Source organism: Motacilla alba, chromosome 4, assembly GCF_015832195.1.
Source record: "Motacilla alba alba isolate MOTALB_02 chromosome 4, Motacilla_alba_V1.0_pri, whole genome shotgun sequence".
Lineage (NCBI taxonomy): Eukaryota > Metazoa > Chordata > Aves > Passeriformes > Motacillidae > Motacilla > Motacilla alba.
This window is the reverse complement of record NC_052019.1, coordinates 41,823,930-41,846,475: the sequence shown is the minus strand read 5'-3', so window position 1 is coordinate 41,846,475 and position 22,546 is coordinate 41,823,930. Positions and strand designations below refer to the sequence as shown.

Sequence of the window (22,546 nt, the reverse complement as noted above, 5' to 3'; positions counted from 1 at the left end):
AGAAAACTGCCGGTTCAGTTCCGAGTGGGAGGCAGACTTTTTGGATCAGAGCACTTTTCAACCTTACGAAGAAGATAGGCTGACAAGCTTTACTTGTTCACAAACAATGCTGTCAGTCAAGAATGAGGCACTGAAGTTTCACTACACCAGAAGGTGTGACACCTGTAATGGAAAGTATCAGCAAGGAAGAAGATGAAACAGTTGAAACTTCCCAGCATCTCTGTATGATAGCATTTGAGTCATAGAATTACAGTTCGAGAAGGGGGATGTACAGGTTTGCTGCATTTAGCCTAGAATTTAGTCCTTCAGAAGTTCCAAAATTGTGACAGAGTGCACAAATGAGACAGTAACTACTTCACTTTTTTAAATGATTCATAAAAGGTATGGACAGTACTCTTTTCCCACTTCTTTAGCAATTAAAGTAATTTCTCAAGGATAAGAAATACTTACAAAGGAAATCCATTAATTTAATGCTATGTATTTTTCCCAAAAGATATTATTGCATAAAATGCCACACAGAAGTACAGAATGAACCTGGATAAAGCCAGTGAGGGGTTCAGAACAGCCTGCAAATTCTGTGTAAATGTGAGAAAGTTTACTGAAACAGTGTGCAGAAACTTTTAAGAATTAATTTACTTTCAGCAACATGAGGGAAAGATATTCACTTTGTGTCTTAGTGAATGAAAAAAAATTCTTTATATAAGATGACATTTTCATAAATTTTCACTGGAAACTGTTTTTAATTGCATCTTCTATTTATGCTCACAAAAAATATGACGTGTTTTACATGGCATTATATATCAGACAGCATTATCAAAAGGGCTGTGTTCATTCATGGATGCCATTATTCATCAAAATAATTAAATTTCTGATAGGTTACTCTATCCATATTGATTCTCTGGAGCATCTCTTCAGGACCTAGATGCCAACCACACCAGCAATCTTCTTCATCTTAATGAAGGCTGGCTGAGCAAGGTCAAAAGATGACCCATTTCCTTGAGCTTAAGAGCAGCATGGAAAGGGTTTGTCATGAAAAGAGTAGCGCATGGTAACAAAAAAACACCTCCAAAACATATGGATATTTTTGAGAAATAAGCTCACTGAAATATATTTCTGAGTAATGTGTAGAAAGCTGTATGCTCTAGGCACTTTCTACAAGGAGGAAAGAATGTGTGCAAACTTTGTGACCAGTTTACTGCATTCTGAGATCTGTAACTTGGAGAGGAGGGAACACATATTTGAAAGTTTTTCATCTTTCAAACTTAGTTCTGTTTGTCCCAAAGACAACACATTCAATACTGCACAGATATCATCAGCAAGTCAAAAACTGAGTCTGAAAAGCATCTGATTCAGTTTTAAGAAAATACAGAACCTTTAAAAATTTTTACAAGACTAATTTTTATACAAAGCAAAGGGTGAGTGGTATTGTTGCTTGTAACAGCAAAGGATCTCTAGAATTAGAAGCAACTGGCATGCAAACAAGCATACAACAAGCAGATACATTTGACTCACTTTTGGAAAGCATCTAGAGATTCATTGCTTTCCCAGCTACCAGAAACTGAGGACTGAAGTGTGTGTGATATTCGAGCTGTAAGCTGTGAGAATCTATTCTCTGTGATGAGTACTCTAAAATAAACAGAACATGCTTGCCTTCAGAACATCTAAAAACCTCTTTAGAAACAGCAACAACTAGTTGTCCACCAAGCTTTCAATACGCTAATGAAGCGTCATTTTCCACATTACATTTTTGAGTTTTCAGTAATTTTTGTACTTAAAAAGAAAGCGAATTAAGGAAAAATAGGAAGGAAAAAATGTCTAAAATGCAAGCAACAACAACAACAAAAAAGTAAAATGGTTCATTCCTGGTATTTTAAAATCCTATTAAATTTTGGCCAGCCTCTTGAATTCAAATGACAGAAAATAGATCATAATAAAGGCTGAGTATTCAGATTGAGATGTAGTAATTAAAACACAGAAAACCCTGTGAAGAAATGACAATTTCTATATTCTCTGTAGAGAAAGGATAGCATGTCAGTAAAGAAGGAATAAGATGCAAAATACTGAGAATATAAAGAAGAATATAAAGAAATATCAAGGACACGCTCATTGCATACATAAGGATTGCCAGCTGTGAACAGTGAATGAAGCCATGGACCTCAGAGAAAAATAGCGTGTCCAGTTACTTACAGACTGTGTCACAAGTATGTAAATACAAATAGATATGTGTTGGAGTTAAATGGGCAACTTTAAACCTGTCACTTCTTGGATGAACTACTCGACCTTACAATGTTGACTTTGTCTGAATGAAACCAGTGCATGCCATGCACTCGGTGATGTGGGAAGTTTGAAACGCTGTGCTCAGTGCTCTTGCCTTGTGTGGAAACAGTGCTGAACTCAGTCACAGCCTGTGAGCAAACAGCCAGCTGAACTGAACCCTTGGTGCAATCATTTTTGGATGAGATGCACCCAACTGTTTGTTTAACCAGCACTAGCTGGGAAATACTGCTATTTGCAGCTCCAAGTCGTATTTATACATACCTACCACTACCTCTCATTACCTGCTGACTTGTATTTACCCCTAAGGCAGATTGATGGTGTGTTTTTGTGCATACAGTTATATTACTGCATTTGAAAACAGAAATAAGTAGGACTGAATCTGTAAGAAAAGGGAGCAACAACAGTTTATAAATGTATGGCAAAATGTTTAGCGATCTATATGGGTAGAAAATTCACTCCTTAGCTATTGAAACACTTTTGTTCTGACTTTTTAAGTAAGAAAGGTCTTTTTCCTACATAATTTTACACCATATGATCTCTGTGTGGGTACCACATAACCGATTCATCACAGATATTTTTTCTCAAGGTCATTTTTCAGGTTTTTTTTTCCCATTTTATTTTTAAGGGATTTTCCATGCAATGTAGAACACTTAAATCCCTGAAATCTGACTCACTCCAGGAAAATCTGTGTGAGTAAGGACTGGCAGAATTTGGGTTGATTGAGTGGCAAGCAGCACAGCCCTGCTTTTAAAGGTCAGTGATCAAGGGGCAGCGGTTTTTTTAAATTCAACCCTCACAGTAAATAACATAAGGAAAATTATGTCTGGGGACAAGAGATGGGACAGCTGCTGCTTTTTCTTGTTGGTATTCATCAAGCCTTATTTGCCATTTCAGCAAATCTGATGTTGGACAACTTAATAGACAAGGACTGGCAACTCTTTCCTAGTTCTGTGATTCAAACAAAAGTCATTACTGCTTCAAGTCTGGGCACTACATGCAGATCTTTATTTTGCTCCTGAGAGCTGGTAAACTTAGGAGGAGCTGGCATAAATGTTCATTGTTCCATCAGAAAAAAACCTGCATGTTGGGCAGAATTTGACAAGACAATTGTCTAAGAGTAAAGGGAGTTGAACAGAGACTGCCAGAGGCAAACTAGGTAAATCGGATCTCTTACACCCTGCCATACCTCCCTAAGTGGGATTTACAGCAGAAACAACATAAATTCAACAGCCTTTTTTTCCAAGCTGTTAAAATATGTTATCTAATTTCATCTGAGTACATATACATATTCACAGCAAAAGCTCATTTATAGACTTGCCTTAAATAGGAAGCTGAGATTTAAAGTTCATGTGGCTCATTTATTTAATGCAAGTCAGTTTGCACAGTCTAACTTTACAGTGTATGTCAAGACATCGCAAGAGTGTAGCCAACAGTTGGGAAGTGACTATTCCCCTCTATTTATCAGTTGTGAGACCACATCTGTGGTCACAGCTGGGTGCAGTTTGGGGCTCCTAGTGCTGGAAAGACATTGGTAGGCTGGAGTAAGTGCAACAAATAGACACCAAGATGATTGAGGCTGAGTTACATAACAATCAAAGTGATGTTGAGGGAACCGAGTTTTGTTCAGCCCCAAAGAAGCCAAGGCTGAATGGAAATCTAACTACTGTTCACAACTACCAGGAGAAGCACAGGGCTAGGACAAGATGCACTTAGAACAAGCTGGAACATGGGAAAGTCTGATTTGATTTTAAAAAATTGTCTTACTTTAAGAGTTGTTGGCAGGATGGCCTCCCTATTGAGGGCAGTATCTCTCACTCAGAGATACTGAAAACTCTCCTGGAGAGGAGGCATAGCCTGGCACAACCTGCTGCATCTAGATTTGATTTCACAAGGCTGGATGTGAACATTTTTGGAACTTCCATCCAACACGTTGTTCAATGATTCAATGACTCATGGCTTATCATGGCTTTTGGGATGGATATTTGAGTGCACACAAAGCAAAGTATCCACAGTTGCTTTGGAGGTGATCACCCAGCAGCTCATTTCATATTGAGCAGCCCATTTGCTACTTGACTCTGCCCTTGATGGTAGTGTTTTCATGGCTTTTGGTTCAAGGTGGTGTTTATGGGGCCATTAAATTCCACTCTTCTACAAGCAATAAAAAAATGCTGGTTTTTATTAGAAATGCATATCCATTAAACAGTTCATTTGTGGCTGAACACAGAATTGCCTTGTAACAGGGAATAACACCTTCTTTCTCTAGCATGAGAAGCCAGCCCTTACTGGCAAAACAACCTCTAGGAAATTGCACTTCTTGACTTCCTCCAGGAATCTGGAAGTGTAAGTAAGGAACAGCCTTCCCTTAGCTATGGAATCCTGAGCTGGCCAGTTTATAAAGATTTGTAGCATTTCACTATACCCTCCAAGACATTAGAAGTAGTCTAAGTTAGAAATGTTAAGTTAGAAGGAATGTGTAGAGTAGGGCAAAACAGCAACACCCCTGAGATCAGTGGAAGGCCACTGCTGACTACTTGTCAGAGAAGGAAAGGAAAGGATTTCAGGCTGTTGCAGCCATGTATTATACAAGTGCTGTAATTACTAAAACTCACGGCAGGAATTTATGTCTGTTGAGAGATCAAAAAATAGGTCCTACAATTGGATTGACTTGGGAAATGAATAAACAGGGGTAGGAGAATTGAAACTTAGTCATCAAAGAAATCTATTTTGCAATAAGCTAGGGGCATTCCATTAACAGCCTCAGAAGTGCTGAAGGACTAAGAGCAAGGCCCTTCCTGAAGAGATAGCCTGAATTAGTAAAGATCCAAGGGGGTTCTTAGGACATGTTTTGAATTTCAAAAACAGCTCTAAAATCACTGAAGTTACTCCTTGATGCTCCCTTAACATCCTCTGCTGTAGATAAGGGCATATTATTTATTGAGCATTAATTTTGACAAGGGAAGTGCTTTTGTACCGAGTCTCCTTTCGAAGAAAAAGAAGACAGAAAAGGGAAGATAATGTTGCTGATCCCTGAAACTACCTTAAGTATAAATGCAAATTTACCTAAGTGACAGGAAGTAAAGAAGTATTCCTATTTGGGAGACCAGCTTCTGCAAGGTTCGGGAAGAAAATTGTTTAAGTATCAGTGATATCAGCTATAGAGAAAGCAAAGTCTCCTAGTTCCTATTCTTGGGAAATACAACCAGGGCTGAAGCATGTTTTGGTAAATCAGACCCCCCGGACAGGCACTGAGACAGCTCCTTGAATCTCTCAGCTGGACCCTACCAGAGGCACAGCAATGCTGACTGGCACCAGTCCTCTGTCAAGCTGGCTGGCAGGAGAGCTGTTTTGAAAGGTTATTGGTACAGAACCAAATAAAAGCAGCAGCTGTTGTCTTTACCTTTCCAGCCTTGTAAATAAATATTTTATTTTGCTCTTGACAGAATATATAAATGCTTAATTCATTCTTACACCTGCTCTGGCAACAGCCACATCTGAGGATCAGAAAATCTGTGCAAACTGCGGTGCCTGTAAGCAAGGATTTCAGCAGTTGCTTGGAGCAAAGGCATCCCCTTCATGCTGCCCCAGAAGGCATCTCGGGGACTGGGAAAGCTAGGAAGCAGGCTCGGCTGTGCGGCACGTACAGTGGCTCGGGTCTGGAACGACTCCCTCTTTCTCCAAATCCCTGCTTGAGGCCGGCAGCGCTGCAGCCGCCGGCGGGGCGGCCGGCACATCCCGAGCGCGGGGCGGCCGGCACATCCCGAGCGCGGGGCGGCCGGCACATCCCGAGCGCGGGGCGGCCGGCACATCCCGAGCGCGGGGCGGCCGGCACATCCCGAGCGCGGGGCGGCCGGCACATCCCGAGCGCGGGGCGGCCGGCACATCCCGAGCGCGCTGCCCGCAGCCTTCCCCGCTCCCGGAGCCCGGAGCCCGGCGGGCGGAGCCCCGTGCCGCGCCCCGCCCGAGCCCTTCCCCGGCGGCGGGGCCGCCCCGCCCGTGCCGCCCTCCCGGCGTGCGGGGGCCGCTGCCGCCGCCTCCAAACTTTGTACGGGGCGAGCGGCGCCGCGGCCCCGCCGCCCGGGAGGGGAGAGCGGCGCGGGGAGAGCGGCGGGACCCGAGCCGGGCGGCGGAACCAGGGCAGCCGCCGCGCTGCGGAGCGAGGGGCTCCTTGCCCTGCCCTGCCCTGCCCTGCCCTGCCCTGCCCTGCCCTGGCACACCGGCTCCGGGGGCAGCAGCCGGCCGTGCTTCGTTCGCCTGCGCCGGGCGAGAGGAAGGTAAGAGCGGGAAGGGGGGGACGGAGCGGCGCTCCCGGCACGGCGCGGCGGCGGGATCCCCGCAGCGCCAGGACACGGGTCTCTGCCCCCGGATGGGTCTCTGCCCCCGGATGGGTGTCTAACCCCCGGGATGGGTGTCTAACCCCTGGGATGGGTGTCTGCCCCCGGGATGGGTGTCTGCCCCCGGGATGGGTCTTGCCCCCCCGGCATGGGTATCTCCCCCCGGGAAGAGCGCACCGGAGGGTGGGAGGGAAGCGGCGCCGCATCCCGGAGGCGCGTTTGCTGCCAGCTGCGCCTCCAGCAACCCCAGCCCCTTCCCCAGCGCAGGCACTGCGGTCCTGATGGGAATGCTGCTTGCTAATGTAATCACGTATTCTGCCCTTTTTGCTTACTTGCTCTGAGAACCCGTGTAAATCCTCTTTGGGCCTTTCTCGGCCGAAAGTTAGACGCAATTTGATGCCTCACCATGAGGATCTGGCTGCTGGGGGGGAAAAAATGGGAAAAAAGCCCCGGCGTGGTGCAGTATGCAAGGTGTGCCAGTAAATGCTATCACCTGGAGAGTTTATCCCAAAAAATGAGCAGTCAAACACTACCTGGAGTGTCACCTCAGTTTAATCCCCATTTTTTAAAGCAACTGATATTGTGCCCACGTAACTGTTCCACCGACCATGTCAAACTTGTCCAGTTTATTTCATCACTTGGTGACACACGAGCTGATTTCTGTTTTAAACCGTGGTTGTCCTTTCTTTCTCCCTCAGCTTTGTCTTATTGACAAGACCAAAGCATCCTTCATCATCCTGAATAGGGCAGTAACAAATAAAATAAAAGTGTCAGAGCAAGAGAAAGCTTTGCTAAAAAGAAAGAGTTGCAAGAAGGAATCAACAGAAAGTCAGGGACTAGAGAAATGGGTGAAAATACTTTTGGGAAGAAAGGGAAGAAGGATTTAGGGCAAAGAAGGGAAAGAATTTATATTTGTCAGCCCTCTCACCTTTCTACTTTTGTACAGACATTACCTGTGCTTACAAAAAAAAAAAAAAAAAAAAAAAAAGAAAGAGATTTTGAAGCATCTGACAGTCCTGGGACCTCACCAAATCTCTACTGTAATAATGTATGGAAGAGTAATTCCTAGGTGGAGGAATGGGTCAAAGGAAAGTGCTCATCATAGTTCTCAACTTCTGCATAGCCTTGACTGCACATTGTGGTGTATCTCTTACATTTCTAACCTGGTGCACTAAAGGTGTATTGATAAGGAATCCCTTAGGCTTAGGCTAGTAGTTGAACACTGATTATACTGCTAAAATCAGTGGTGTACACTGGTGTGAGCTGCTGGCACATCTCGGCTACGTGTCTTGTGGTGTTTCACCTCTCAGGCTTCCACTATTAATTATTGAATAAATGTAGACTAAACAGTATAGCATGTTTCTGACCTGTTTAGCTGGGAGGAAAATGCCTTTCCATTGATTAAGTCGATCTGCTTCTTTTGCAAAAATACCTTGCCCTGAGAAATTCTTTGGGATGTTGTGTGGGATAGAAGCAAGCAAAAAGGGTTCAGTCTCCTGCTGGCAGCCAACACTTCTTTCTCAGTTTGGAAACCGTACTGAAGGATGTAACTCACTGATAGTTACTGGGAACAGAGGTAGGGATGAAAATGGACCTCTGTTCCTCTGAAGTGTTTCTGTGAAGATGGAAGGAATTAAATGGAGCTGATCCAAAAAGAACAAGAATTTTTTAAGAGCCATGTTCATCCAAACACATCAATAGCTGTTTCTTTAGGCAGACTTGAATTTAGGAAGGGTTAAGCTATGTGTAACTCTTGATGGCAAGAAAGTGACATTTCTTCTCTACGCTTTCTTTCCTTAGAGAAGGTAATGAATGAGGAAGTCGAGTGAGTAACTCAGGGCTGCCTTTCCCCTTGGTGGCGAACAGTGGTGTTTTATTGGTAAGTTTGCTTGGCACCAGTAATTTCTTATTATTTTCCCAGGCCAAGGAAAGGAGTTCCCAGGTTCTCAGTTCTTGGTTAGCATGCCACCCATGCTCTGGGCAGTTTTCATGGGGACGTGTACTTTTTTACATTGGACTGAAGTCCGAGTCAGCAACTGATTGTAAATCATTCATATATTGTGCCTACTGAAGTCTTAGGGTAGCACAGGATTTGGCTCAGCCTGTGTAAGGAAGGAAAAAAATAGTGATTTTTATGCCAGTGGTGAAATTCTTACGGACTTCAGCAGGGGAATGATTTGCTCTTCGCTATGACTGCAGTCAGAAATGAATGCCTGATTGGCAGCCTCCAAGGAGCTCTGTTTTCTGAAACATAACACAGAAAGGAAATATCATGTATAACTGTGTTTCAATTGTTTCTTGAATTGATTTCAGCATGAATAAGTTATGCAGTCATTTCAAAGAAATACTATTATTTCCATTCGGTTTCAGTGGTATTTTTTATTTGCCTCATGGTACAAACTATTGTAAAACAAAGTTTCTTAAAGAAAGATCCCAGCAATGAGTTCAATGATGTTAAGGAAGGGCATAAACCTGTAAGAATTTAGTAACTATTTAAAGGAAACACTTTTCATTAACAAAAAGCTGGAAGATTGTTATGCTAATAACAGTCTGGATGGTGCTGTTCCATGTAGAATTCCCATAGATATTACTGGAAGATTTGTGCTAAATAAGCACTAGTTTTAGGTAGTGGATTGTAAAAAAAATTATATGCTGCCCAGCAGGATCTTAATCCTTCTGCATTTACTTAGGCGAACTTTGTCTTTGGAATGCTTTTGAAATCTGTTCCAATTTTCAGCAGGAGTCATGCCTAAATAATATTACTGGATCAGCCTTCAAAATGTAAGGGCAAGAGAATTCAAATATATTAAGACAGATCTTCTCTTAATCCGGCAATGTAGCATGTGGGTTAGGATAGAGATGTAGCTTTAGCTCTTTGCTTCTTGTCTTAGCCCATGTGGAACAATTTCTCCACTTGTTCTTGTACTGTTTTGTTTTCAGGTTCAGCTCTGTGGCTTAGACCAGGCTTCTGCAAGGATGGGGCCCTTGGAAGCAGTAGGTGAGGACAACCAGACAGATGACATGAAAATGGAGCTGTTCACTAAGCTGTACTTGACAAGATACACCACACCACTCAACGAATTAGCTCTGGACCCTAAACCAGAACTGAAGGACAGCACAACACTTGTTGAAGTGCAGATAATTCTTATCTTTGCTTACTGCTCCATCATCCTGCTGGGAGTGATCGGAAACTCCCTCGTGATCCACGTGATCATCAAGTTCAAAAGCATGCGCACAGTGACTAACTTCTTCATTGCCAACCTGGCAGTGGCTGACCTGCTGGTGAACACGCTGTGCCTGCCCTTCACTTTGGTTTATACGCTCCTGGGCGAATGGAAACTGGGCCCGGTCTTGTGCCACCTGGTGCCTTATGCCCAGGCCCTTGCTGTCCACGTGTCTACTGTTACTTTGACTGTCATCGCTCTGGATCGTCACCGCTGCATCGTCTACCACTTGGAAAGCAGAATCTCTAAGCGGATCAGCTTCCTGATTATAGGAGTTGCCTGGGCAGTCAGTGCCCTGTTGGCAAGTCCTCTGGCCATCTTCCGTGAGTATTCGTTGATTGAGATCATTCCTGACTTCAAGATTGTGGTCTGCTCTGAGAAGTGGCCAGGGGAGGGGCAGCTCAACTATGGCACCATCTACAGCATCTCCATGCTCCTGATCCAGTATGTTCTGCCTCTGGCAGTCATCTCCTATGCCTACATCCGTATTTGGACCAAGCTCAAGAACCACGTTAGCCCCGGAGCGGGGAATGACCACTATCACCACCGGCGCCGGAAAACCACCAAGATGCTGGTGTGCGTGGTTGTGGTGTTTGCTGTCAGCTGGCTGCCCTTTCACACCTTCCAGCTGGTCAGTGACATTGACAGTCAGGTGTTAGACCTGAAAGAGTACAAACTGATCTACACGGTGTTCCATGTCATTGCCATGTGCTCCACGTTTGCTAACCCCCTCCTCTATGGCTGGATGAATAACAACTACAGGACGGCCTTCCTCACGGCCTTCCAGTGTGAGCAGCGGCTGGACTCCATCCACCCCGAAGTATCAGCAGCTTTCAAAGCCAGGAAGAAACTAGAAGCCAAGAGGATTCAGTTCCCTGGGGACTCTTTCACACAGCCTACCAATGTCTAAGATGTCTGACTGTAAAGAAGAAATTACTATGTTGTGGACAAAGGGATGAACCCATTTTGGTACATGCATTTTCAATGCATAGTTTTATTCATAAATGGTGAAAGAACAGTAGCAGGAAAGTCAAGGCAGGTATTACGATTTGAAGGGAGTTGATCGATGCCAAGAGTATGTAAATATACAGCTGCAAGGAAGTAAAAGGGAGAGGCTTAGTTTATGGCTGTCTCTAACAGGGTAAATAAAAACTCTTCCATCCTTCCAGTATCTTCTTGTCAAGTCTAAATGACACGTGCAGGGCTTGCTGGTTTTGCTGGAGGAAGGCAAATGGCTGATTTATAGCATAGGAATATTGGTGGTGGGAGTGGATAGTTTTTATATTTGATGTGAAAATCAAGGAGTGCAGAAGTCTGCCAGGAGGAAGAAACATGTCTGGTGGGGGAATCAGCTGTGTTGGTTAAACCTCAAACTTTTCAGGCCCCTTCTCTCCTACAGGCATCTTTTGCAAAGACAAGGGAATTAAGAAGAGAAATGCTTTACTTCTTTTTGACTTGTGCCAGACTATTTCAAGCCAGAGCATTTGAAATAGATTAGATGGTGAAAACAGAAGAGAAAAGAAAAAACAAAACCCACCCAAATACTGGATTCAGTGAGAGGAAAGGTCAAGTTTCTACATAAAATGAAATGTGGGTTTTGGCCAGTCGAATGGGGTAAAAAGTCATCCCTTAAGAATTGGCGTTTATGCTGGTGAGAAAATCACGAGCCTGTGACTTGATCAGTCATTCTCTGCAGATTCCTGCCTTTCATTCTGCTCTGGGAACAGCTCACAAATGCAGTGCTTCAAAGTGGCATTTGAGGGCAGGGAATGCAGGCTCAGGTCTTCTGTGAGCACTTCATAAACTGCTAATATTTTCATTTTCAGGACCTGCTTAAATGTCTAATGTGTTATTAACTCCACAGGCTTTGAATTGTTGCTGCTTCTGCCTGGATAATAAAACAGCAGATAATTCTGATCCTCTGGAAAGGCTGCTAGATGGTAAAGTGCTTTTCCTTATTGTGGTTTTGTGTCACATACTCATCTCGTCTCAGAGCTTTTTCCATCTTTAGCCTTTGTGAAAATTAAGAACATCTGAATGACTGTAACCTAATAACAGTATGCTATGTTTATGTGATAACTTATCAGTTATTCTGCATGCTGTAGTTGATAGTTAAATTCCTTTTTTGCTCAGGTATAAAATTTTAATCTGTTTACTGTGTTGTACACAGCAATGTTCAACTCTTCTATGTCTTTGTTAAGCCTCTTTGAACTCATTAAAGAGATGAAGAAAATTTCAATCCATGTTTATTCCCAGCTGCCCTGTTGCTTATCTGGAATAAAGACAAGTGTGATATTTTCACTTGAAGTCTAGTTTGATGGCTACATTTCAGCAGCCTCATTTTTTCTTTGCATTTTTTGTTGTTCCTAAGTTCATTATGTTCTCTCTTACAAATTAAAACCCGATAAAACTCCAGTGTTGAAATGTTTGCAATGTAATGAATGGTATCAGGTCTTTATCAAGTGGAGAAATTCATCCTTGTGTATTCAGTATTTGACACCATCCTTTAAATGTCCGTGAAATCCTTTGGACTTGGATTTTCATGAGCAGAAAAGGGAGGTCTAGAGAATTAGCTAGTGTTTACTCGAGCAGAAAAAGTATCCATCATTCTTAAACAGTTTTACAAAAATAGATTAATTCTCCACCATGTTCAGGACATGATATTGCCTACAAGTTATTTTTGTCTGAATATTAATAATATCCAAAATGTAAAACTCTTACGGGTGAGGAAGGATTATAGAAGTGTGCAATTATTATGGACATCAATCACATGTATCACTTGACTCTGAACCCTTCATCAAAAGTATTATTACTACAAATAGCCTCCTTTATTTAAAACGCAAATGATTTAAAAGTTCTGTTTCAACTCCTTTAAGCCTGTTAGAGTGTGGTATATAGACAGTTTTGAAGTAACCATGACAGTGTGTGCAAAATCTACTATTGCCAGACTAATTCTCTGTAATTTTAAGTCTGCTTTGCATCATCCTGTATAAGAGCAATTAATTACAAATAATCTTTCCGTTTATTTCATGGTATCTTTATTTTATGGCTTCCTGAGCTCTCTCTGCAGCCATCATGCAGAGCCAGAGCTGGTGCACTAATTTACTGCATGGCTTTCCTCTCTGCCTTGTGGAGGTGATGCCTTGCTCAGTGCCTGCTTTAGGGTAACAATCCCATGCACAGTGTCCCACTGCAAGGTGTGCATTTTCCCACTGGCACTTGAAGAGAGGATGTGGAAGAGCCAGCACTGACTTGTGCCTCTTGCATGGCTCAGTCACTCCTGGGACTCAGCTCCTGCACAAGCACAGCTACACACTTTAGTACCCATCACTAGGGACGTTTCTTGGGAAACACAGCATTTTATCACCAAAAGCAATGATGTAGCAAGATCCTTTGGGGTTGCCCCAAATCCCAGCTGTCAGAAGGATCGGAAAATTCAGGGTTCATCCCCATTTCCCTGTGAGGGAAAGTGAACCTGTAAGCAATATCTGACCACTGGACTGAGAAGTCTGCAGGGGACACTGTTTTGCCTGAAATAGAAACCAGGATCCAGGTCTCCCCATTGACCTATTAGTGCTTTAATTATATTTTTAAGGCATTATATTATTTTCCTGTTGCTTGGGTACAAGTTTTATGCAAAGCCAAAGAATAACAGCAGCATTCACCCATTGCATAATTTACTGGTGGGCAGCAGGGCATCCCATCCAAAAGGAAATGTCATCATTGCTTCAGAGGAAAAATTTGAACTCAGTTCTCATCAGTGTGATCTAGCCAGCACACTGCAGCGTCTCCTCAGGCAGCAAAATATGTCTTTTTAGAGCTGTTCTATTGTTCAATTAAACATTGAATATCATGGTTTTATGGGCAGGAACTTATGACCTTTGCATGGCACTCAGGTTCAGGGACAAGGATATCAGAACAGATACAGACAGTTTAGGCGAGGCCTCCTCCCTCATTCTCCATGAGTACATCTACTATAAAGATACTGCAGCACAGGCAGGATGAGCTCACTGGGACTAGTGCCATGCTGATCTTTGATATGATAGAAATGAGACCTATCCACCCCATAGATGCCATCAGATGTGATGTAGGATCCTAGCTGGTCATCAATTTGCTCTTGGCCTCCGTGGAAGAACATGTTTTGATGCCTTGCAAGTTTTACTGGCAGAAATGTGTCTCCAGTCTTTGGCAGCAGCGCAGTCCTGAACAGTCCATTTTTGTGGATATTCTCAGTTCAGTCAAAGAAAGAAGAGATCATTTCTCCCAGGCTGAGCCTGGGAATCTTAGAGGAAAGAACTAAAACAATTATTATTTCTCTTTCTGTAACCATTGTCGATAGTTATGGTTCTCCACAGTGTGCCATTCATAGTACACCAATAGTGTGAGATGTTTTTACTTTGAGACCAGTCAAGTATCACCTCAGTGAGTCACACTATAAAAGACCCACTACTTTCATTAAACGCTTTTGCCTTCTGGTCCACCTGAAGAATGAAGTCTCTCTTTCCATCCCTGACTCAACAGCGTCACATTATTCCATAGGTACAGCTGCAGCTCTGTGCTCTCCCAGCTCTGCCTGGGCACCAGGCAGCTCAAGCCTGGAGGCAGAAGAGCTGCACTCGTGCACTTTCCTGAGGCTGTTGTGCGTTTGCCTCGGAGGAGAACACAGAGCTGTGCTGCTTCTGGACAAGTGTTAAAGTCACATTGCCTGTTACGGGTACAGCCAGGGGCTAAAAGTGGAGAAGCAATCCTGAGTGAGCTTGCTAGGGTTTTATGGGAAGGCAGTGGAATGTGGGGACAGTGCTGAACCCTCTCACTGGGGCCTGTGAGTAAACAGCCTTCACTGAGAATTGTGATCTCCAGTCAGGGCTGCTGCCTGTTACTGAACAGAAAGATTTTCTCAGATTGTTAATCTGAGAAAAAAATAGATTTGAGGCCATAAGCAGTTAAAATAAAAGGACTAAGCCCTGACAGCAAATGGGTTTAATATGCATATCTATTTATATACAAATTGTACGTCAGAGCTGTGCAAAAGTTGTTCTGTAGAATAAGTGTGTAGAAAATAGTTGTCTGTCTGTATAACCCTGCTTCTATACAATGTGCAATGGACATACATACCTTGTCAACATACTAATAAGTTAGATAACACTAAGAGTAATAACAGAATGGAAAATACTAACTCATTTCATCTGTCAGACCACAAAAAAAAAAAAATCACTGAATTTACTGATTAGTATAATCCGTTTCCTTGCTTCGTAGTTTCTAAACTCTCTCCAGGATTTTCTTACTTTAATCCAGATCATGACCTTAAGGGATGAATTTTGTCTTTGGATGCCTGAGTTATTTACCTAATACTGTCATTATAAACGCCACTCCACAATAGGGGAACTACTTTGTGCCAAATTACAGGTCCTTTGCCCTGAAAAGCTATGAGATGTATGTAAATCCATGCAAGATTGGTTTTGCTGCAGACCTGTGTACTGCAGTACAAATGCTTATTTCTGCAATCAGTAGTGATTTTCATATTTTCAATTGGCTGTCATTTTAAAGGAAATTAGTACAAGTGTAGTGAAGAACTCTGAGGCTGGTAAAGCTGGAGAAGTAAGAAAGTCACAGGATGAGCTGCTGCTTCAAGAAGAAAGAAAGAGAGAGCAAAAACGAGGCTAGTGAAGATGTCATTGATTTATAGACTTTTGTTCTTCCTTTAGTCAGGGCAGCGAGAGAAACGTGTAGAAATGAAACCAGGCCAAATGAAGACACATGTACGAGGGACAGCGTTGCCCAGGGAAACTGAGGAACTTTGAGAAGAAATTCCCGAGATTGTTTGAGCCTTAAAACTCACATCATGTTCTCGAGCAAGTAAACCCGGATGTGTACATTACTCCACCTAAATGCAATACAGCTGAACAGCTCTCTACTGATAAGGTATCAGAAGCAATGGATGTGTTATTAATTCCAGCCAGGATATGGGATGAATAATGCATACAAGCTCCTCATAAGCTCATTTCAGATAGGATATATGAAAAAAATTGGTGCTTGTATTAAAATCTTTTCCCTCTCAGACTTCACTGAGCTCCTGTGGAAGGAAGACAACTTCAAACTCTAAAACTTAAAGATGGTGGAATTACATATCTGATGGATGGAGGCACAATTTAGCTTGAAAACATGATTATAATTTTTGTTTTGCTGATCTTCATAGGAGAAAAAGGCTGTAGTTTGCCTCTTGGACCTGCAGCTGAATTGCACAACTGGAGTTTGTATGAAACAGACTTTTATTTGCACACTTCACAACCCTCATAATCTACTAACTCTGCTGTGCATGATATCTTCAGCAGCACAATCCATGCTTATGTATTTATTGGGTCAAACTATTTCTATCCTTACAATTTTGCATAGAAAAAGAGAAATTTAGGACAATTCTCCTAGTTATTAGCATCCTTCAAAATCAGTTATTTGTAGCTGGATTTTAAAGTTTGTTGTCAGTACTGTGATTTAGTACTCTATTTAAGGTATCCAAGCTGGTGAAACAACTAGCCTTGCTCTCATTGCACTCTGGCTTGGGGCAAGCCCATCTCAGCAGAGCATGGCTACACTTGCTCCCCAAATCAAACCTGAGGGTTGGAGCTCAGGCACCCTTTCCTAGTGGATTCTGAGGATTGCTCCCAGGAGCTGAGCTGGGGAAATGTTTTTCAGTTTTTCAGTGCTTCGAATCTCGGTTTATGCTGCTGTGAGGACAAAGCAGCACGTTGCTGCAACCTTCATCCCTGTTGCACTCTAAAGCAGACAACTCCACAGGTTGTAAGTGTGCAAGTGCCACATGTCTGATGCCTCTCCAGTTCAGTGTAGCGCAGCTTCCAGAGAAGCTCTCAAACAGAGCTGACAGAAAGTGTTTCACAGGCACCCTTGGACTGAGCACGTGGAAGCTGCCTACTGTCTCAGGGAGACTGAGGGCAGTGAGTGATGACAGGGTGGCTGTGACAATTCTCCTCAAGGAGCTCATCCTTAGCCCTGATTACAACTTGTTCTCCTATTCCCACTCTCTGGAGCATTGAGGTGGCCTGAGGCACCAAAAGCTGACAGCCACTTCACATTAATATGTGAAGTGAATGGTGGTAGAGTGGCACTTCGGCACTGCATTTCTTCTCTGTGCCTCCATCAGCTGTACTACTCATTCCAGAACTGAACGGGCAGGAAGATCCATGGGGAAAAATGTTTTACAGATAAGAAGTGTTAATGCTCTTGTACTGACACTAACACTGACTGATGGGTGGCTTTGCAAAATATAAATACTTTAAGACAGAGCTGGGTGCAGCTGTGGTGGGATGGGTGTGTGCAGCAGCAAACCTCTCCTCTGTCATCACAGCATGAGGAAGATGCTTGCACGGAACCACACAGAATTTGTTCAGGCCAGTATGATGTGCAGGAATCAAGAAACCTCTTCCAGTTTACTTTAATTCCTGCTTCTGTAGGTGACAGGTGAAAATTTAGCGTTAGGGATACGCTAATGGTTTACAGTGATGAGATCTCTCACGAGTCATATTAAGCCAGAGGAATGATTGCAAGGACAAGTAGAACTAAAAATTATGCAAGGGTGAAGCTATAATAAAGTCAGTCTCACTGTGCTCTCACTGTGTAAGTTTGCCTTCTTCCAAGTTAAAATTCCATGGTTATCTCAGATAACTGGAATCAATGGTAGAGAAAAGAGAGGAAGAGAACTCATTGCATTCAGAATCCTTATTTTATTTGCTTGTTTTCTTCTAATGGAGCAGCAAAAGAGCTTATATCCAGCTCAGTGTATAATTGATTACCAGGACATAAATTGAAATGAGAAATCATGCTCTCCATAATTGCTATTCAAAAGCCTAAGCTTGCAATATTCCCTAAAAGTATGCTTTCTGATTTATCTATCCCATTCATCATGCTTTCCCTCTTAGTACTTGTGCCTGTGCTATGAATTCTGATTTTAAACCTCAGAAGAAGCTGCCTTTCTGACTCTTAAGTTAGCTGGAAGCCCCAATGGTATGTTGTCTTACTCTTGATAAGCTACTATCTAGTATCTCTCCTGATCTCTTCTTTTATCTTGGGCTATAAGAGCACGTAGCAACTTCTACTTTGTGTTTATTATTTAGCTGTTCCTGACAAACTCCTGGAACACTTCATAATGTCATAAGCATCTGTTGCATATGTATGATACAGCTAATTGCTAGCTTCTCTGGCTCTCCCATGGTAGAATATAGCTGTTCCAGTCCATTAAAAAAAAAAAATCCAATTCATCATGTTTGTTGCTCAGTTTGCTACTTCTCTGAGACATAATACGGGTGAAACCAGAAAATTTTTTTCTCTCTCTCTGTGAGATTGCATATAAAGCAGCAGAAAGTCCTGCATGAGTGCTTGTAGGACAAGATGGCAGGATGAGGCAGTCGTGTGACTTGAAAAATACTGAACTTTGGCTCAAGAAGGCATTTTGCTTGCCTGTTTTGTCCTGTTACACAGGAAGTTGCTTGTCCCTTCTGCTGGAAACAGGTTCTCATAGTGCAGGCTCTGCTGCTGAAGGGGGAGGATTCTGGTGAACAAAATACTGTGGTGTGTGATGCTGGCAGAACTACACAGTGTCCCTGAATACCTCCCCTTTCACATTTGGTTGCCCATCTTCCCATCCAGTTTGCTACAGAAGAGATTTTCCTCTTGGGATCTACAAGTGACAATCCTTCATGGTCTGTTTACAGCCTTATGTCTTCAGAAATCCTAAACAAGTGACATTCAAACAGTGGGTAACAGTGCAATAGTGCAAATAGAACTACAGCTCTATCACAGCAAGCCTTCCTGTGTGAAACAAAGGAAATGCTGACTCATCAAAGAAGAATAGGTAAAATGAGGAATATCAGAGCACTGATGACTTTTTTTGTTCTTGTGCTCATGATCTCAGATTAGAAACTGCATGAATGTTTTTCTACAGAAGTTACACCTAACCAATATCACAGTTGCTGAGATGAAAAACAGATGTAAAAGATTAACTATTAAGACTTCCAGCATAAACAGGCTGAAGTGCACTTCTAATCTTCGTACTGTTGTGATTTTTGGTGTTGGTGTCTATAGCTGAACTCCTGCCAGCTGCTGTGGTTACTGCTGAACTTTCTGTTACAAAAAGGGCTGAAAGACAGAGAAAAGCAAATTTTGGTGACAGATGGTTTTGAATTTATGCTTCCAACTCCATTTTGTTGCTTTGAAAATCTTCCCATAAACCATTTCATGCCTTTAGATATACATGCCCTTAGCTCACATAACCTGCCTGGAATGCTTGGCAGCACCCGACTGAAATTTCATTGGACCTGTCCTACCACTCTGACTGAAGATGGCCAAGTGGCAGGCCTTCATTTTACCAGGATAATTTATAGCCCTAATTAAGCACACATTCTCTCAGACACAGGCTGGAATACTCTCAGGGTGGAAAGCTTGCAGACACTCTACTGTCTTTGGTGAAGTCCTGGTTCACCCACAAGGATGCACCAAGTGTGAATGATCAGGCCCTCGAGATCTCTGTCCATCTGCAGGTCTCCCTAGCAAAGGCAAGGAAAAGCATGTACTTTGCATATCTTGCCACACTTCTTTCCTTACATTGGAGCCTACACCTTAGGATGTCAATGTAGAGTGGCTTTTACCAGTGTTACTTGGAAAAAATGGGTGCTACTTTCTGTATGTCCACGAGTGTTTTAGAGACCATGTATTTGTCTATAGCCCCTGTTCAGAATCTTACCACAATAACCCTCCTGAAAAAGTGGGAAGGCCCCTCATGTAGCCAGGTTTTTTGGTCTGCCCCATTTCCTGGGGCACTTCACTGATCACTACTGGATACTTCCCTCCTGGCTGTCAGGAGGTCAAGTTTTAACATTCAGCAATAATTTTGCTGGCTTGAGTGTGTAACCAAGACCACTCTCATACTTCCTTCCTACCTACCTCAGCATTTGAAATTCGAGTTTATGAGTTTTTAGTCTCTGGAAGTCATATACAACCATATTTAGAGCCTTATACTCTCAGAGGCTGCTGAGAACCTTTGCCTGATGCAGATTTTAGTTTCTCACTAGACACTTTTCAAAGGGAAAGAGGTGAAAGCCAACCCAGAACACAAAAAAGCAGCCTAGTTTCTGCATTCAGCTTTAGAGAAGGACAAAATCTACACAGGGAGAATTGCCTATTAGAGTTCAACAATTCATTGGATTTTCATTTTCTATTAACACACACAGCTTAATTGATTTTTGAAACAGTTCATTACAAAAGTGTGGTCCTAGTCAGTGTTCCTAGTATATTTTTTATAATGTGACTGCAGACTGGTTAAAGGGAGATGTAGGCTATTAAGGCACAGATGTGTTGCCATTGTTTATAATCTTGGAAACACTTAATGCAGACCCTGCTGGATTTGAACACTGTGGCACCTAGCAACTCAGGAGTACTTCAATCCTAATGTACACTGGCAGGTATTTTATTCAGATGAACAGCGGGCCACTTGAGGTCATGATTGGTTTGTAAATCCATACTTAGGAGCTCTACTGAACTCTGTAAAATCATACCAGACCAAAATATTATTTTTCACAGGAAAAAAAACTAAAGACAAATACAATTTGTCTTTACCCGGATGTCTTATTTTATTTTACCCTCAGTTACTTGCTATGTTTAATACAAAGTTATTAGTTGCCTTACACTGAGACTTCTCTATCCTTTTTATTCTCCTTTTTTTTTCCCTGAGCGATGCTTGATTTGAGTAGAACAATATTTTTAAAGGAGAGGAAAACAGTCAGGTGTTGGCAAATATATCTGGAAATGATGGAGTGAGCCATTGGAAAAGAAGGAAAAGTGTTTTTCATGCAGAAATTTGTATTACACATTTTTTTTTGCCACCACAAAATGTAGCTAAACACTTCCATCCGGTGTTTTCCAAAGCAAAGCAAAAGCAGAACAGTAGGCATGTAAGCTGGTGACCAGATTCTCAGCTGCCATAAATTAGGTCAGTGTAGCTCCACTGCACATAGTAATACTCAGACCATTTATATCCCATTGTGGCACCAGCCTGAAGAACTCTCCCTTTCACACGCTCAATTTCAGATAGAGGCAATAAAAAGAAATGCACTGTGTTAGCACTATGACAAATTTTTTCATACGCCCTACTTTTATCTCTTTGGAGCTTTGTTGGGGCGGATTATTGGTAAATGCAACTTGTGTCCTCCATCTGAAACCCCTCCTGAGGCAGGAGGGAGAGCACAGGAGAAAGGGGCTCTGCAAGTTGGAGCAGCCAGGGCTGTGGAAACAGCTGCTGCCAGCAGCAATGGGCACAGGAGAAGAAAGGCTGGTGAGTAACTGGTGGCTCTTGGGTAGGAGATTGAAGTGGAGATGCCTGAAAACGGGATAACAAGAAGATTGGGGATTTTATTGCAAGAGAGCTCGAAATTACACGGTATGGGGATAGAAAGGAGAAGTTGAGGTCTTAGAGCCAGAAGATTAGATTTTATAAAAGAACAGCTGTGTCAAATGGTAACAAAGTCAGGGATTAGAGCTGGGGTCAGGGATGGGTAATAAAAAGAGCCTTTTCTCAGGCCTGTTAACCCCACATCTGTTAGGTACCCTTTTCACTCACAAGTGTTTGAGTTGACAATCTGTGATAATGGTGGTACCTGCTGATCTCCATACTTTTAAAGTATTGTTATGAAAATGGAAAAAAAGTTCAAGGGTATTTAATCACCTGAGCAAGAAGGTTTACTAGTCTTTGTGTTCCTTCTTTTAGTAAAAATAAATATTTTATTCTGAGTTTGTCCTAGAAGTCACAAGATTTGAAGAGATCCCAGGGAAAAACTATTTTCACTGGTTTCAAACCTGATGCAGTTCCCTGTTTCTCCACACTGCAATATGAAACCATTTCAAATTTAGCAACCCAGTGGACAGCCCAAATGAAGCCTGAAGCTCCTCATCAGCAGCCAGTTTCCTTGGCTTGAGTTTCAACAATCCAGCTGATGGCTGGCAGTTGCTCCTTCATCTGTTCTTGTTCCCATAGAAACAGAGAGAAAATAGTCAAACTTAGGTGAAGTCTTTTTTCTTGTTTTTTGTGGTTTCTTCCTTCTTCTTTCTCTGAAAGAAATAACAGCAGCAAAGATCTTCATGAACTGCTGCTTATTTTCCATGACCTAGGGCTCTTTATCATTGGAACTGGCAGAAAGTAAGTAGCCAACTTCAGAACCATAAGATCCTGTGGAAACTACAAGAGGTGCAGGCTCAAGTGAAATAGAGACCTTGAGATATTTTTTCAGAAAAGCATACAGACTACATCAACATTGTCAATATACAGTCAACAGCAGTACAAGATCAGTAAGTTTACCAGATGAAAAAGTAAACAAAAAGGCATGACAAAACACCTGTAGGTGTGAGTTCTTCTCTTTGTAGTTTAATAGCATTCATTGACTCTAGTAAGGAGCAGACTGTATTGTTTGGGTTTCTTTCATTATTCCTTGTGCAGACATGATCAAAACATTGGCTGAAATTGCAATCTTCCTTTTGTTGTAACCATTTTCTCTGTAAAACTACAGCCTGGTTGATTTGTGAGGGCTTGTGCACACACTTCTTTTGGGCAATATGGTGCTTTCACTTAACTGTCCTGAAATTATTCTGGTTCTGTAATGATGCAGAGGAGCAGCAGTTAGCCCAATGAGTGTGTTTTACACCACACATTCCTGT

At 42.4% G+C, this 22,546-nt stretch overlaps 1 protein-coding gene across 2 annotated transcripts; it reads left to right on the top strand.

The window, feature by feature from the left end:
• The first annotated feature begins 6,252 nt into the window (after positions 1-6,252).
• Positions 6,253-12,245, top strand: NPY2R (neuropeptide Y receptor Y2). 2 transcript variants are annotated; one of them, XM_038136568.1, is made up of 3 exons: positions 6,254-6,548; positions 8,409-8,487; positions 9,549-12,245. In XM_038136568.1, the coding sequence occupies exon 3, from the start codon at positions 9,585-9,587 to the stop codon at positions 10,740-10,742; it is 1,158 nt and encodes a 385-aa protein (XP_037992496.1). In that variant the 5' UTR covers positions 6,254-6,548; positions 8,409-8,487; positions 9,549-9,584; the 3' UTR covers positions 10,743-12,245. The 2 variants fall into 2 exon arrangements, with proteins under 2 accessions (XP_037992498.1, XP_037992496.1); XM_038136570.1 differs by lacking the exon at positions 8,409-8,487 and having other exon boundaries at positions 6,253-6,548.
• The last annotated feature ends 10,301 nt before the right edge of the window (positions 12,246-22,546 follow it).

Coding starts and splice junctions, on each gene's coding strand:
- NPY2R (XM_038136570.1), top strand. CDS start 9,585: ATGGGGCCCTTGGAAGCAGTAGGTGAGGACAACCAGACAGATGACATG.